The 13,618-nt window shown below is 33.1% G+C and overlaps 8 protein-coding genes across 8 annotated transcripts; 3 read left to right on the top strand and 5 right to left on the bottom strand.

Annotated features, from left to right (window-relative positions):
* Positions 1-142: 142 nt before the first annotated feature.
* Positions 143-4,858, bottom strand: NAEGRDRAFT_57300 (protein kinase; the record flags this gene model as incomplete). Its single annotated transcript, XM_002680159.1, has 5 exons — positions 3,487-4,858; positions 2,167-3,445; positions 1,331-1,760; positions 554-837; positions 143-444 (listed from the first exon to the last, which is right to left on the bottom strand). The coding sequence occupies exons 1-5, from the start codon at positions 4,663-4,665 to the stop codon at positions 143-145; spliced, it is 3,474 nt and encodes a 1,157-aa protein (XP_002680205.1). The 5' UTR covers positions 4,666-4,858.
* Positions 4,859-5,135: 277 nt separating this feature from the next.
* On the top strand, positions 5,136-6,178 carry NAEGRDRAFT_57299 (leucine rich repeat domain-containing protein; the record flags this gene model as incomplete). Its single annotated transcript, XM_002680295.1, has 1 exon — positions 5,136-6,178. One exon carries the CDS (start codon positions 5,136-5,138, stop codon positions 6,141-6,143), a length of 1,008 nt encoding a protein of 335 aa, XP_002680341.1. The 3' UTR covers positions 6,144-6,178.
* An 840-nt stretch (positions 6,179-7,018) lies between these two features.
* Positions 7,019-7,522, bottom strand: NAEGRDRAFT_64478 (uncharacterized protein; the record flags this gene model as incomplete). Its single annotated transcript, XM_002680158.1, has 1 exon — positions 7,019-7,522. One exon carries the CDS (start codon positions 7,520-7,522, stop codon positions 7,019-7,021), a length of 504 nt encoding a protein of 167 aa, XP_002680204.1.
* A 446-nt stretch (positions 7,523-7,968) lies between these two features.
* On the top strand, positions 7,969-9,346 carry NAEGRDRAFT_1986 (uncharacterized protein; the record flags this gene model as incomplete). The annotated part of the gene is made up of 8 exons (XM_002680294.1): positions 7,969-7,996; positions 8,051-8,102; positions 8,150-8,180; positions 8,231-8,386; positions 8,433-8,499; positions 8,542-8,759; positions 8,823-9,140; positions 9,197-9,346. Coding segments are annotated over 8 exons (1,020 nt in total), but the record flags the coding sequence as incomplete, so codon positions are not given.
* Positions 9,347-9,921: 575 nt separating this feature from the next.
* Positions 9,922-10,227, bottom strand: NAEGRDRAFT_64476 (uncharacterized protein; the record flags this gene model as incomplete). The annotated part of the gene is made up of 1 exon (XM_002680157.1): positions 9,922-10,227. One exon carries the CDS (start codon positions 10,225-10,227, stop codon positions 9,922-9,924), a length of 306 nt encoding a protein of 101 aa, XP_002680203.1.
* Positions 10,228-10,536: 309 nt separating this feature from the next.
* Positions 10,537-11,139, bottom strand: NAEGRDRAFT_57298 (uncharacterized protein). The gene has a single exon (XM_002680156.1). The coding sequence runs from the start codon at positions 11,082-11,084 to the stop codon at positions 10,563-10,565; it is 522 nt and encodes a 173-aa protein (XP_002680202.1). The 5' UTR covers positions 11,085-11,139; the 3' UTR covers positions 10,537-10,562.
* A 445-nt stretch (positions 11,140-11,584) lies between these two features.
* On the top strand, positions 11,585-12,043 carry NAEGRDRAFT_31508 (polyubiquitin; the record flags this gene model as incomplete). The annotated part of the gene is made up of 1 exon (XM_002680293.1): positions 11,585-12,043. The coding sequence occupies one exon, from the start codon at positions 11,585-11,587 to the stop codon at positions 12,041-12,043; it is 459 nt and encodes a 152-aa protein (XP_002680339.1).
* An 821-nt stretch (positions 12,044-12,864) lies between these two features.
* Positions 12,865-13,317, bottom strand: NAEGRDRAFT_64473 (cofilin; the record flags this gene model as incomplete). The annotated part of the gene is made up of 1 exon (XM_002680155.1): positions 12,865-13,317. The coding sequence occupies one exon, from the start codon at positions 13,315-13,317 to the stop codon at positions 12,865-12,867; it is 453 nt and encodes a 150-aa protein (XP_002680201.1).
* Positions 13,318-13,618: the final 301 nt, after the last annotated feature.

Raw genomic sequence — 13,618 nt, 5'->3', positions numbered from 1 at the left:
AATGAAAGAAACGAAGCAATCACACAAATAATCTCATCAGGTAATCCGTTGATCATTTTTTTTGTATTTTAAAAATAGAGATCGCTTTAATGTACATTACAATAATTTTGAAATGTTTAATATTCCGAGTATTGAATTTCAATTAATTCTTCAAGAAGAGAATTGTTCTATCCTGACTAGATCTTAAATGCATAGACATTTCATAACATTCTCCTCCAATGAGACCTGTTGCTTCGAGACGAGTAATTTCAAATGAATCATTCAATAGCCATGCTGTCTTTCCTCCTCTTTCATAGAAGAATACATGACCATTGTATGGAGATGCTTCCACTCTTTCAATTTCTGAATCCGTGTTGATGAAACTAATGAAAGGTACAAAGACAAGTTTACATTTGGATGTTGGAATGGTTCTTGATGGTGTACTTTCTAAGAACTTGGCAACATCTAATGGAACAATGATTCCTTCACATTTACTTTTTCTGTCATCTTTTTGGAATAATTGATATTGAAATAATTGAAATGAGAACAAGGGATAAAAGTTATTGAAACTTACAACAATGAATTAATGGATAGTACTTTGTACAATGAATTCCAACCATGTGATCTGGATCATCAAATGTGAAAATATATTTCATAACTCCATTCTCAATTTTACCAATTTCCAAACAATAATCCACAGCCATTTCTGTTCTATCAACAGCAAACCAAGTTTGAGTGGCAGTTGCTGCAACAAACACAACATCCTTCCTTCTCAGAGTCATGTTAATAGTTTTCTGTACGTGAATTTCATCCAACATGGCTGAATCAACTAATTCTTTCATTTCCTCAATGATCTTCCTAGATTTTGGTCCAATAGTTCCATTAAAATTAGCTCCACAAACTCGTGTCTGATAATTTTGATATTCAATTGTGGCATATTCTCCGAGTGATCTTACAAGTGAACTAAATCCTCCAATTAACAACTTGGTTGGCTCATAGAGACATGAATTAGGTATAATCCAATCCCCTGATGTTTTTAAATAAGAATTCAATTGACCAAATTGATTACTATTAAAGTTCACAACACAGCTGCCAATCCACAAACAACCTACCTTCCACAACCATAATAATACCCATCTTCACAAAAGAATATTGAATGAGAAGCTCCACAAGATGCATCCAAACATCCTCTCTTCTTATCAACATCAAAGAATGTATTCTTCTTTGCATTAAACCCATGAATGCTCTCAATTTCATATCCAAGTCCAATCTCTCCATGATAATTCTTTCCCAACACAAAAACTGATCCATTACTTTTTGACTTAATACTTTCTATAGCTTAACTACTTACCTAAATACAAATACATAGTGTCCCAATCCACAAGTGACTGTTTTTAACGAAACCTCTGGAGGATATGAATGGATCACCTTAGAACCTTCCATCTTTTCCTTTTTACTTAATTCTGGAAATTCAATTTCACTTATAATGACATCATCTAAATTTAAGGTTTGATTTAACAGTTTTTTAGAGTAGCTTGATCCGATCGATCCTTCCGTTTCATCACTATCGTTCGCCTGTTCTTGATCCTTAAATTGAATGATACGGCAGAAAATTGATGGTACAAACTCATTGATTTCCTTCATTTGTGAACGAGTAATTGTTGAGATATTCACTTTTGCCATATCAACCAAATTGTGCGCCTTAGACATGGCAAGGAAGGATTTGATTTTGGCTTTTCTCTCAAGAGACTTGTCCGATAACAAACTCACCCCAGAACTTGCTGAAATTGGACGAGAAAAATCCTTCTGTGAAGGTGGTGAAGAATTCAATAGGGAAGAAGATGTTCTATGATATTGGTGAGATGAGTTACTGGAGAGAGAAGATAATGAGGAACGTGAGGAACGAACAGAGGGCGGAGACAATGAAGGTGATTCAAACATTTTTTGTGGGTGATTGAGGGAAATAAGACTCCCACTATTAAGCTCATGGATTTACTGTAACTCGACCGTTGGATGACAGTCACAATAATATAATTGCAATATAATAGTAGTATTTGTTTGTACATTATGGTGGTTTAATTTAGAGTGTGGAAGTATTTGGGATGGTTTGGTAGTGGGTTGGCTTGATAATTTAGAGCATGAGTGATCGAGCAATAGAATCATCAATACTGGTTGATCTGCTGATACCTGTCATTGTGGCAGAGTTAGTTCTGTTGTGTAATGCAATGCCATAACTGCTACTACTTTTGGAAATGGAACTGATTGCGTAATTACTTTGACTTGCTTTGATTCTTCTAATCTCTCTTCTGGTGAGATTTTGTTTTTGCTCCTTCTTAGGTAATTTGTCTTTGTACTGTTTTCTAACTTTTGAACCACGATAATATCTTTGAATAGCTATTGCTGCTACTTGTTCTCTCAGGTTGGCACAATCCTTAGCTATCTGTGCAGCTGGTTTTCTGTTTTGAACATCCAAGGCAGAGGCATCTCTTAATATTTCTCCAATATTCTTAGTGTTGAGGTTTGGGTTATTGAGCAATACTGAAAATTTGTGAGTAAAATTATCATTGCCCAAAATTAATCGCAGAGCATCTGTTACTGTCATATTTTGATTTTTCAAAGTCTTGATATCTATTCTTTCTCCCATTAATAATTCAAGCATAGAGGTAGCCAAGCTGAAAATATCAGACATTGGATTTGCTAAAGCTCCAATCTTTTGTTCTGGAGCTGTGTAGTTACTTTTAACTACAAACGTAATCTTTTCATCCTTTCTCCAACTGAAAGCAAAATCGACAAACACAACATTCATCGAATCATCCAATACAATATTTGCTGGGGTTATATTACCATGAACACGCGAAATTTCATTCAAATAGGCTAGAGCCTCAAATGATTGAGTTATTATCTTCATAAATAAAACAGGTGACAGCACAAACTTTGGCTTCTTTCTAAGGAAACAATCTTCCAAGTCACTATTTGGATAGTACTTGAGAACTATGTGTTTTGAAATGTGATCGGTATAGTGGTCATCGTCTGTATAGTCAAAGCTATCAATATACTTGGTTATACGTGGGTGATCCATTTGTTTCAAAGCTTTGATTTCCCTTTCATAAAATTCCTCATTTCCCTTTGTACATTTTTTCATTGTCATGTTGGTTCTTGTCTTTTCATCCTTTACAAGAATGATTGATCCACTAGGTACTCTTCTGATTAATTTCTCGCAAAACAGTGTTTCTCTTTTCTTTTTACCTTCAATCAAATAATCAGGGAGAGCATCCTCCTGTGATTGTTCGTTAGCTGTTGCTGTATATAAATCAATTCTGTTAGCTCCATCATGGTCAATCTTTTCATGACCTCCAAAGAAACAGGCAAATAATTTCTTAATACCTGTTAGTTTTACTTCCTCTTCCGGATTCAGTTCATTGAGTCTATCCTTTAATGTGTCCTTCATACTACTCAAATTGGCAGACTAAAAATTACAGTTATTAATAAATCCAAATTTTCACTTACCATTCTACTTGATTTTCTTCTTTTATCGAATACTTCTCCACTTAAAGTATCAGATTCTTCATCATCTTCGTCCATATCAATAATGACTGGACCTGCATCAAAGTTATGTACTTGGAAATCTTCCTCACCATAATTATTCAAATGAGGAGCGTCCGAAGAATCAAAGTAATGTGAGCTACCAACACCAAGAGAAGCAAAGCTATCCTCATAGTCGTAATCATCCATAACTGGTTGTGTCACTTTTTCGTCCTTTTCCGATAAAGCATTAACTCTAGAAACTAAATGATCCGAAGTTGGTCTGAATTGAGAAAGAACACATTCCTTAGCTAAAGCAGTTAGAGATCTAATGAAGGGCGAAGAGGCTTTAGCTCCAAATCTAGCTGCTATTTTTTCTTGCACATCCTTCTTCCATTCAAAGTTTTCTGCATGAATATTCAAATCTCTGAATGTCAATATTTTGAGAACCAACAAACCAAACATGAATACATCATTTTCTTTAGAGAATTCTGTGTGGTGAGTGACTTCTGGAGCATAATTAATATCTGATCCAATATGTAATAAATAGGAAATACCAATACCAGGGAATTGAAGTATGGCTCTCTTAGCCTGTGACCTAGCAGTTCCATCGTAATTTTTGTTATTAACAAGTAAAACAGTATAGGCATATAAATTATTGTGAGTCAATTCAGATCTGTGCAATTGTCTGAGGCCGTTAGCAATATCCAATATCAGATTCTTCAATGCTACAAAATCATTTAACATGTGAATGGCAGTAGGATCATTGAAAACATCCTCAAGAGTTTTAACCTGTTGTGACTGATAGGCATTCAAAACACTAGAGTCTCTACAGACCATATAATATGATGCGTCATATTCCTCCTCGTCTTTATATGCTTCATCGTATGGCATTACGTTTGGCATTAACTTGTTGTTATCAATTAATTTCTTAAATAATCTACCTGTTTGAAGAAGTGTACCGTGATGTACAAACACCAAACAGCTATGTGTTGATGATGATGTTTCATTATATTGATAAACTTGAACAACATCTGATGAATGTTGATAGAGTAATTTTGGTTGATTAAACTTTTCATTAAATTGTTCAAAGGACATTAACTTTGAACCACTAGAAAAGGACTGTAAACTCAGTGATGATGAACTCCTTGATGTAGTCAACATTTTCTAGATGATCAATTTCTCTCGCTTTTTTAAATTATTAAATAAATATATTTATATATTATTAGAAAAAATCTATAGTGATGATGATAAAATCCACCAACAAATATCGTCCGTTGATGAGATGATATAACAATTATCAAAGACGACAATAATAAAAGAGGCGAATTAAAATCCACAAATATTGAGTGTGTTGTTGATATTTTTTTTCAAACTCTTCTCAAAAATCATTGCAAGCAAAAAACGAGCCTAATTTTAGATCCATCAATTTGTGAAGAAAAATTTAATTATCCAATTTTCTATAAAAGTGTTTTAGGATTGGTGATGAAATTATTGTTCAACAGCTCTCTTAACGTTGCCACAATATTTAATTAATATTATAAATTATTAGTATTGTTACATTATTAATATTTTTATTGGCCATTGTAATGGTGTGCGGAGATATTTAAATATCTAGCTTGAAAGAGAAAAAAATGTCTTCCGATAATACGCTTCTGGAACCTCCATCAAAGAAGAGAAAGAATAATTCTTCACCAATTTACCAGCAGACAATCTTTTACAAAGATGTCCTGATCAACATCTTGTCCTTTTCCAAGTTCAAGTTTATTTTACAAAGTGCAATGTTGGTTTCAAAAGAATGGAAAGAAGCTTCTGCTAATGTTAGATTATCACTCGATTTACCAGGTTGCGAGTGCATTATTGCTGAAGAAGAGGACAAGGATGAGGATGAAGATGAAGAAGAAGATACAGAGACTTACAATTTGAAGATTGTTTGTCAATGTCCAAACATTGCCAACACTACATGTTTGAATATGGAAAATTGTGAAATGGATGAAAGCAGTACCAAGTGGTTGGCTAAGAGTAAATACTTATACAATTTAGAAGAGCTCTACTTGAATCATTGCACTATTGGAAGTGAGGGTATTGCAAATATGGTTTCAGATGGATCTTGTTTGAAGAAATTGAAAACTTTAGCCTTGGAATACAGTGACATTGGTGAAACAGGAGTAAAAATGTTGGCAAACAGTCCAATAATGAGTAATTTGACATTTTTAGATCTGTATAACAATGCTATTGGTAATACAGGACTTGAACATATTGCCAAGAGTAAATATCTGAAGCAATTAACTCATTTGGACTTGGAAAATAATGAAATAGATGAGGAAGGTATTGCACTCATTGGCTCAAGTGAAAATTTCAGAGAGCTCAAGTTTCTTTCAGTAGCATATAATTCCTTTGGAGAAAATGGGTTAGAATTATTGAAGAATAGTCCCTTACCAAAATTAGAGACATTGAGACTTCACTCCTGTGGACTAACCTTTGAAGAATGTCAAACCATTATTGATTGGCCACTTTTATCCCAATTGAAGAAGTTGTTTATTAGCAATAACGATGTGAATGAGAAGCAAGAGCAAGAATTGAAATCTCTCCTTTCTAAAAAGTATCCTAAACTTGCTCTATCGGATTCATATTCTGATTAATAGGGCTTATTTTATTCCAATAATATTATTTGTCGATAAATCCATTTCTATTGATTTGTTTGGTGTAGTAGTAGTTGGCAACATTTCGACTTTCTTACTTGTGAGACGTTTCCACAACTTTTTACACCAAGAAAATATCACCTTTGGTTTTCTGACTCTAAAATCATGAACATAATACATTAGGCACCCATTGATTAATGCACCTCCTATAATGTTTCCAATAGTTACTGGAATCATGTTTGTAATTAAAAAGTCGTATACTGTGATATTAGCTCCATAAAGCATTGCCAGTGGAATGTAGAATGCATTTGCAATGCTTTGTTCATAACCCAAACAACTAAATGCTAAAACTGTGAAATTGTCAAGTTTCAATTAAATATGAACGTAGATTAAACTTACTTGGGAACCAAATGCCAAGAAATTTCCCTGAAAGAGTTGTTGCTGCTGCTGCACACCAAACAGCAATGGTAATTAACACATTGCACATAATTCCAAGCAGAACTAAACTTCCAAATGCTTTTTTCACCTTATTTTCAGAAATAGTTTGCACATAACTAATCCAATAGGCAGAGCAACAAGGTTGAGGTAAATACATGAAGAAATAAGCAAATAAAAACGATCCCACACAATTGAAAACATAACTGAACAGAATATTCTTTGAGAATAAAGCATATCTAATCATTTGATGGTCAATTAACTCGAATCTTGATTACTTACTGGAGAAGAAACTTTTTAGATCGCCACCGTCTTGAAAATAACCCAATAAGAACCACTAATACATTTCCTGTGAATAGTTCAGAACCAGTCATTACAATAAGTATCAATCCCAATGGAAAAACACTTTCAACAACATTAGAATTGAAATGAGACTAAACCTACATTCCAGTTAACAATTTCTGCAATCCAGGATTTTCTTTCTCAATGCTTGGTACATTCCCACCCACAACCAATCCCAAAGCACTAGCCAGTCCAATAAATATTCCTGCAAACAAGGATAGGATTGTCATTTGATCAAAGGTCAACTTGGATTTCCGTACCCCATCAGTTTTAAATTTTTCCAATACTTGTTTTGGAGTATTAAATAACACAATCTCTGGCTGTTTCACAACCGTCTCTTGCTTTTGAACATTTTCCTTTTTCTGATATTGTTTATGCTTTTGTTTTTCCTTAACATTTATCCTCTCTGAAATTGATATTGCTGATTGAGGCATTGAAATCGAACAATCTTGTTTTCCAGCAGCAGCACATGAATCACAAATATCAACAATAATATAATCTTCATCATTCGTTATGGAGGAAGTAAGGTTTGTCTCTGCAGTGTTTTCCATCATCTGATGATGCTCCTGATGATTCTGCTGCTCCTCATGGTTTTGAGTCATTTTGTTTTATTGTTGTCTGTTGCGTATAAATGATTGAGACTCATTTGCAAATAAGGTGGATTGTTTGTGTTTGTTATTTTTCTTCTTAACTGATGTCCCAATTGTCCACCCTTTTTTACTGATCCACTTTTTGGGATTTTTATGGCATTTGTTAATTTTTGGTAATTTTGGTAAGTGGAGAAAAGTGCCAATGCACAGTTCGTCTTCATGTCTGATCTTGAATCAGTGTATAATAAAATTCATTCTGTTTTCAAATTCCAAGTTGAAAGTTGCTTCTTTCAAATTCGAATTTGAAAATCAAATATTTACGCAAAGTTTAAAATTTTAATAAAAATTCAAATAGAAAAAAAATGAGTACAAATAGGTGGGTGGGCTTATTTCATGTTCGGATTTATTAATGCTCTAATGATTCATGCTGTTACTTTGGGATTAGTTCATTTATTAAAATTGGTATTATTGGAAAACCTTCGGCGGGTATGTGTGATGATTTTTTATAATGATTGGAGAAAATTAATGATCGGAATTTAGGTAAATCAACTCTTTTGAATGCAATTTCGGATGCAAATGCAAAAACTGGTGAGTGATGATGATTATGGAATTTATTGATGAAATATTTATTATAGGAAGTTATCCATTTACAACTATTGAACCAAATAATGTAGGTGTTTGTGTTTGGAATAATTTTCAATAATTACATATTACAATTAGGGTATTGCATTGTATCGTTCAAGTATTCCATGTCCTTGTGCTGAATATGGTTTACAAAAGTATTGCTCTCCAAAATATGGTAAATGTGTAAACTCTGTGAGATATATTCCTATTAGTGTGATGGACGTTGCTGGTTTGATTCCAGGAGCTTCATTGGTATGTTTTGATGGTTATTTTACTTAATGATTTCATATTTGATTAGGGTAAAGGATTGGGAAACAAATTCTTGGATGATTTGCGTCATGCTCAAGTTTTGATTCATGTTTTGGGTATGTTTTGAATGAGAATTTATTATAAATTTATTGGGATAGATGTCAGTGGAACAACAAATGAAAAGGGAGAAAATACTGAAAATTATGATCCTATTGGAGATGTAGAATGGTTGGAAAAGGAAATTCATGATTGGATCTTTAACAATTTGTGGAATAGATGGGATACTATCGTAAGAAGACATAGACAATGTAAAAATACCCTTGTAGACACCTTTTCACAACAATTGAGTGGTTATGGATGTAACAGAAAATTCATTGTTGCGTTCTGTGATCACATCTCTACAAAAATGTTCCAAACTGAAGATGAACTCTCCAATCAGACCTCTAATAAGGAAATTGATTTTTCAAAGCATATGAAACCTCTTGAAAAATGGGAGGAAGCAGATGTTCATACATGTGTCTCACTATTTATTGCCTTTAGATTCCCTTGCATTTATGCATTAAATAAGATTGACCACAAGGCCAGTTCAAAGTACATTAACAAATTCTTTGAAAGATATGATATGGATAAGATTGTTTTGACATCTGCCTTGTCAGAATGTTTCTTGAAGACCATGAGAAAGAAGGGTCATATTATCTACCATGAAGGAGATAGTGATTTCAAAACATTTGAGGAATGCGAAGATGAGGAAGAAAAGGTTTGTAAAATTCTGATTGCATTGGAACTGATTTAACATATTATTGAAATGTTTAGAAACTGTTGAAACCAATTAAGGATGAAAAGAATGTCGGAATTTTGAAGAATATCAGAGATTTTGTCTTGGCAAGATTTGACACTACAGGTGTATTGGAAGCTATTGTAAAGGCTGTTAATTTACAATCTCCAGTTGTCATTTATCCAGTGAATCAGAATATTCCACAATTGGCTGAGAATCTGAAACTTAGAGAGGATGTTGATGTAAAGGTATTTGAAGATGTTGCCCTAATGAGACATGGCAGTTCTGTAAAGAGTTTTGTAAGCAAATTTTACAGATCAATCATACCTGCCGACAAGTTAACATTGAACGAGTCAGGTAAGCCAATTCTTCCAAATTATTTCGTAGAAGGAATGGATGGAAGAAAGATTGCAGAACATTCCTTTTTCAAGAAAGATGCCAACAATATCATCCGAGTGGTATTTGGAAATTAATTTATTTTAGAGGGCTACTAATAAAGTAAATCCAACAATTGAAGATATAAGAGTAATAGAATTCCAAATTGAATTTCCTCCATTAATTTTTTTACCTCCCAATGAACAAATAGCTCCATCAGATCCAACTTCCTGTGAACAGAAATAGTCCAATTTCTTGTTTAATGTGGCAACATCCCAAATTGGTTGAATAGCCCAATTAATTGCTCCACCATCTCTAGCCCAACACTGAATATTGTTGAAACAAAATAGTTACAGTCAATAATTAGTAAAAATTGAAATTTCACAAATTACAATTTACATACATTGTAAGCGTACTGTTTACAGACAGAGTAACAAATTTCATAGGGAGTATAGATATCCGATGTTCCATTATTCGAAATTGTGCATCGTGGAAAAGCTCTTGCACATGCATAATTCTTCCAAGCATCTCTACATGAACTTTCGAATGGCAAAAATTGATTAGTACTATCATAAATATTGGAAATATTCTTTTCCACCTCTAAATATTTATCTGGTATACAACTATCAATCCAATTACAATTAAAATCAATAATGATGATTGCAAACATACATATTTCCACTCGTTGGTACATAATTTTTACAAAATGATAAATCACTTGGAATTGAACCACAGGAGGCACATTTCGGCAGAGGAGATGATGCAGAAGATACCCATTGAATTAGTGAAAGTCCAAGGATAATACAAAGAATGATGGATGGAGTTGTTGAATTTTCTCGTATTTTATGTGATGGCATTTGTTTTGTGTTGAATGACAAATGACAGAATGAATGTCTGTGATGAAATGCAGTGAAACTCTGATTCATATCTTCATCATCCGAAGCATTGGATAACAAATTTAATTCAAAACATCATTTACTAGTTCAATAACACAAGTAAATTTCAATAAATATAATTTATATGATTAGTTTACAATCTTCTAACAGGAACAACATTCAAACTAGAAGAAGAAGAAGAAACAACAACCTCCTCTTTCAATGACAAATTACTCAACGATGCTTCCACTACTGTTGCTGATTCATCTTTAGCCAATTCTTGTTGTTCATCAACATGATGTTCTTGTTGTATTGAAGGTTTAAACCAACTTCCTGGTTGCACAGTTGGTAGACCTCTCCCTCTCACATTCGATGCTCTGAAACTCACCTTACTCCTCGTAGCATTGGTTGGTGTATTGCCACAGAATCCAGTAGCCTTTGGAGTGTAACGTTCCAGACCCGATGAAGTCAATGATGTTTGTGGGTCGTATTTGGAGGCAATGAGGAAGGCTGTGAGGGAGGCCATATCTTGATTCTTCTTCTTTTCCTTGTAGACTCTGTGTTTTTCTCTGTAGGATGATAATTGATCATTGTAGGTAGGTGTTGCTAGTGATGCTAATTCTTGTTCTTCTTCTAAAGAATTATTATTATTACTATTTGATGATGATGATAACATTTTCGGTTATATGTTTTTATTATTTAAATTTTGTTTATAATATGTGATGCGAAATAATTCCTCTCTCGTTTTTATTCAATAATAATAATAAATAATAGGGTGGTGGAATATATAAAAGTTTGATGATGATAAAAAGTTTACTACTTGAAGATGATTGGTTTTTTTATTGTTAATGTGACGTGGATTTCAACTCCTCGTGCGCACTTGTAATATTCTATTTCAGATTTGAAACTGTTATGAAATGGTGGACATCTAAGGCACTTTTTGAAATATTGAATTGTACATACCAACAATAGAGTTGCTCAATTATCTTACAAAACATGTTGAACCAAGTTTGCGTCCAGAAACAAAAAATCAGTTCATTGACAGAATTTCAAATTGCCATCGCTTCAAGAACTACTTTCTAAAAATAATCAGTTTTCAAAAGTATAAAAAGAAAGGAACCGCAGTGTTTTGAATTCAAGAAAAATAATAAGAAAAAAAACAAGACAACAAACAGAATGCAATTATTTGTCAAGACACTCACTGGAAGAACTATCACTTTGGAGGTTGAATCTAATGATTCAATTGAAAATGTGAAAAGAAAGGCACATGATAAGGAAGGAATTCTTCCAGATCAACAAAGACTCATCTTTGCTGGAAAACAATTGGAAGATGGCAGAACTATTAATGATTATAACATTCAGAAAGATTCAACACTTCATTTGGTGTGGAGATTAATAGGAGGAATGCAACTTTTTGTAAAAACTTTAACTGGAAAGACAATCACTATTGAAATGGAATCGAATGCTACTGTTGAGAATATGAAACAAAAGATATTTGATAAGGAAGGTATTCCTTCAGATCAACAACGATTGATTTATGCCGGTAAGCAATTGGAAGATGGAAGAACTATTGGTGATTACAATCTTCAAAAGGATTCAACTGTGCATTTAGTATTGAGATTGAGAGGTGGTTAAGTTAGCAAAATATCATAGATTCTCTCAATTATTGTCAATAAATTATTTATTGAATAGTGAACATGAGTAAAATTTATTCAATATACTAATCAACATCCAAAAACAAGTCATTTGTAACTTTCTAATGGAGCTATATACACTCAATTTCATAGCAGTTCAGAAAGGTAAAGAAAAAGGAGTGAACTGATTCATATTTCACAAGTTGATATAATGAATGGCTACGGCCATATCACGATGAATGCACCTCATCCCGTCCGATTTGAGAAGTTAAGCATCGTCGAGCCACATCAGTACTGAGGTTGGAGACAACTTGGGAACCTGTGGTGCTGTAGTCTTTTTGCCTATTTTGCATTTTACACTAAGCTTATTGCCAAAGTCCTTTATCAAGTTTGAAATATGGCTAAACAACAATTTTGCCTATTTTGCTGCAATTGTACAGCTATTAATACAAGTGTTAAAATTCTGATCTGAGTCTTTTAAGGTTTTTCTTAATAGATGTTTTCATATAATAACAATGTCCAGAGATAGTTTCCGATTGATTTTAAAATTGCACGGCAAAATGAAAAGATATTTTGAACAGAAACAGATTTTTGGACAGCAGACGTTGTTGTTGGTTTGGGTTGCAGTTATGTTTCTTATGAACCATGTAAAAATTCATCGCTATTACAAAGTGATGTTATTTCTGCATTTCTTTGCATGTGGTTTGAATTTATTAATAATTAAAATATGATTCAATTTTAGAGTTCAGCTTTGTTGGAATAATTACATCTATTAGTATTTACATTTATTTACATTTTTATAATTGTTGGTTTTCATGTCTATTATTTCATAAAAGTTAAACATTTTTCAATCATTGACTTTTCATCAATTTCACTCTTGGTTGAGCAGTGAATAGTTGCACTCAGACCATTTAATTTTTGTTTAACTGTTTTGACAGTGGCAGCAACTTGAAACTTTTCCTTAACATTGGTTTCGTTTGGACACCAAGTGAGAAACATCATTTTGGTTCTGGTTCCTTCTCTGATTTGACAAGTTTCGTTTTGGGATGGCATTTCGAAACTTAAATGATAGCAAACGAAACGAGAATTCTTTGGTGGGAGATTGGCAGTTAATTCGTCCAATGAAGAGAGTTGGGACAATTCTTGATCTATTTGAATGGAACTTTCTTGCATTTTTAATACGAGAAACTTTTTATCCTTATTCGAACCCTTTCCCATTCTCATTTCTTCATAGGTTTTGATAATTTCATCACTGAATTGACAATTAAGCATCATTTTGATTAGTTTGAGTTGTTTAGTTGTTTAGATATTTGTTTTGTTGTTGTTTTTCAAAAGTTTCGAACACAATGCAAGTATTTATATTTATTTTGAAGTGGACTTGTTGCAATTTGGGAGTAGAAAGGAGACAATTTTGAAAGATTGGTTGTGCATTAACCAATAGAATTGTTTCAAGTTTGATGGATAAGCGGAAATAATTTGAAAGATAGGCAAGGAACTTGGAACTTGAAAAAGCAAAGAATAGGAAGAGGGTGTCGTTTGTTTATTTTCTCAGTGGTTTAAGAGATAAACTTAAAAT

This window comes from Naegleria gruberi (genome assembly GCF_000004985.1).
Source record: "Naegleria gruberi genomic scaffold NAEGRscaffold_10, whole genome shotgun sequence".
NCBI classification, from domain to species: domain Eukaryota; phylum Heterolobosea; class Eutetramitea; order Acrasida; family Naegleriidae; genus Naegleria; species Naegleria gruberi.
The sequence above is the reverse complement of the archived record's forward strand: the minus strand, read 5'-3'. Positions and strand labels throughout refer to the sequence as shown.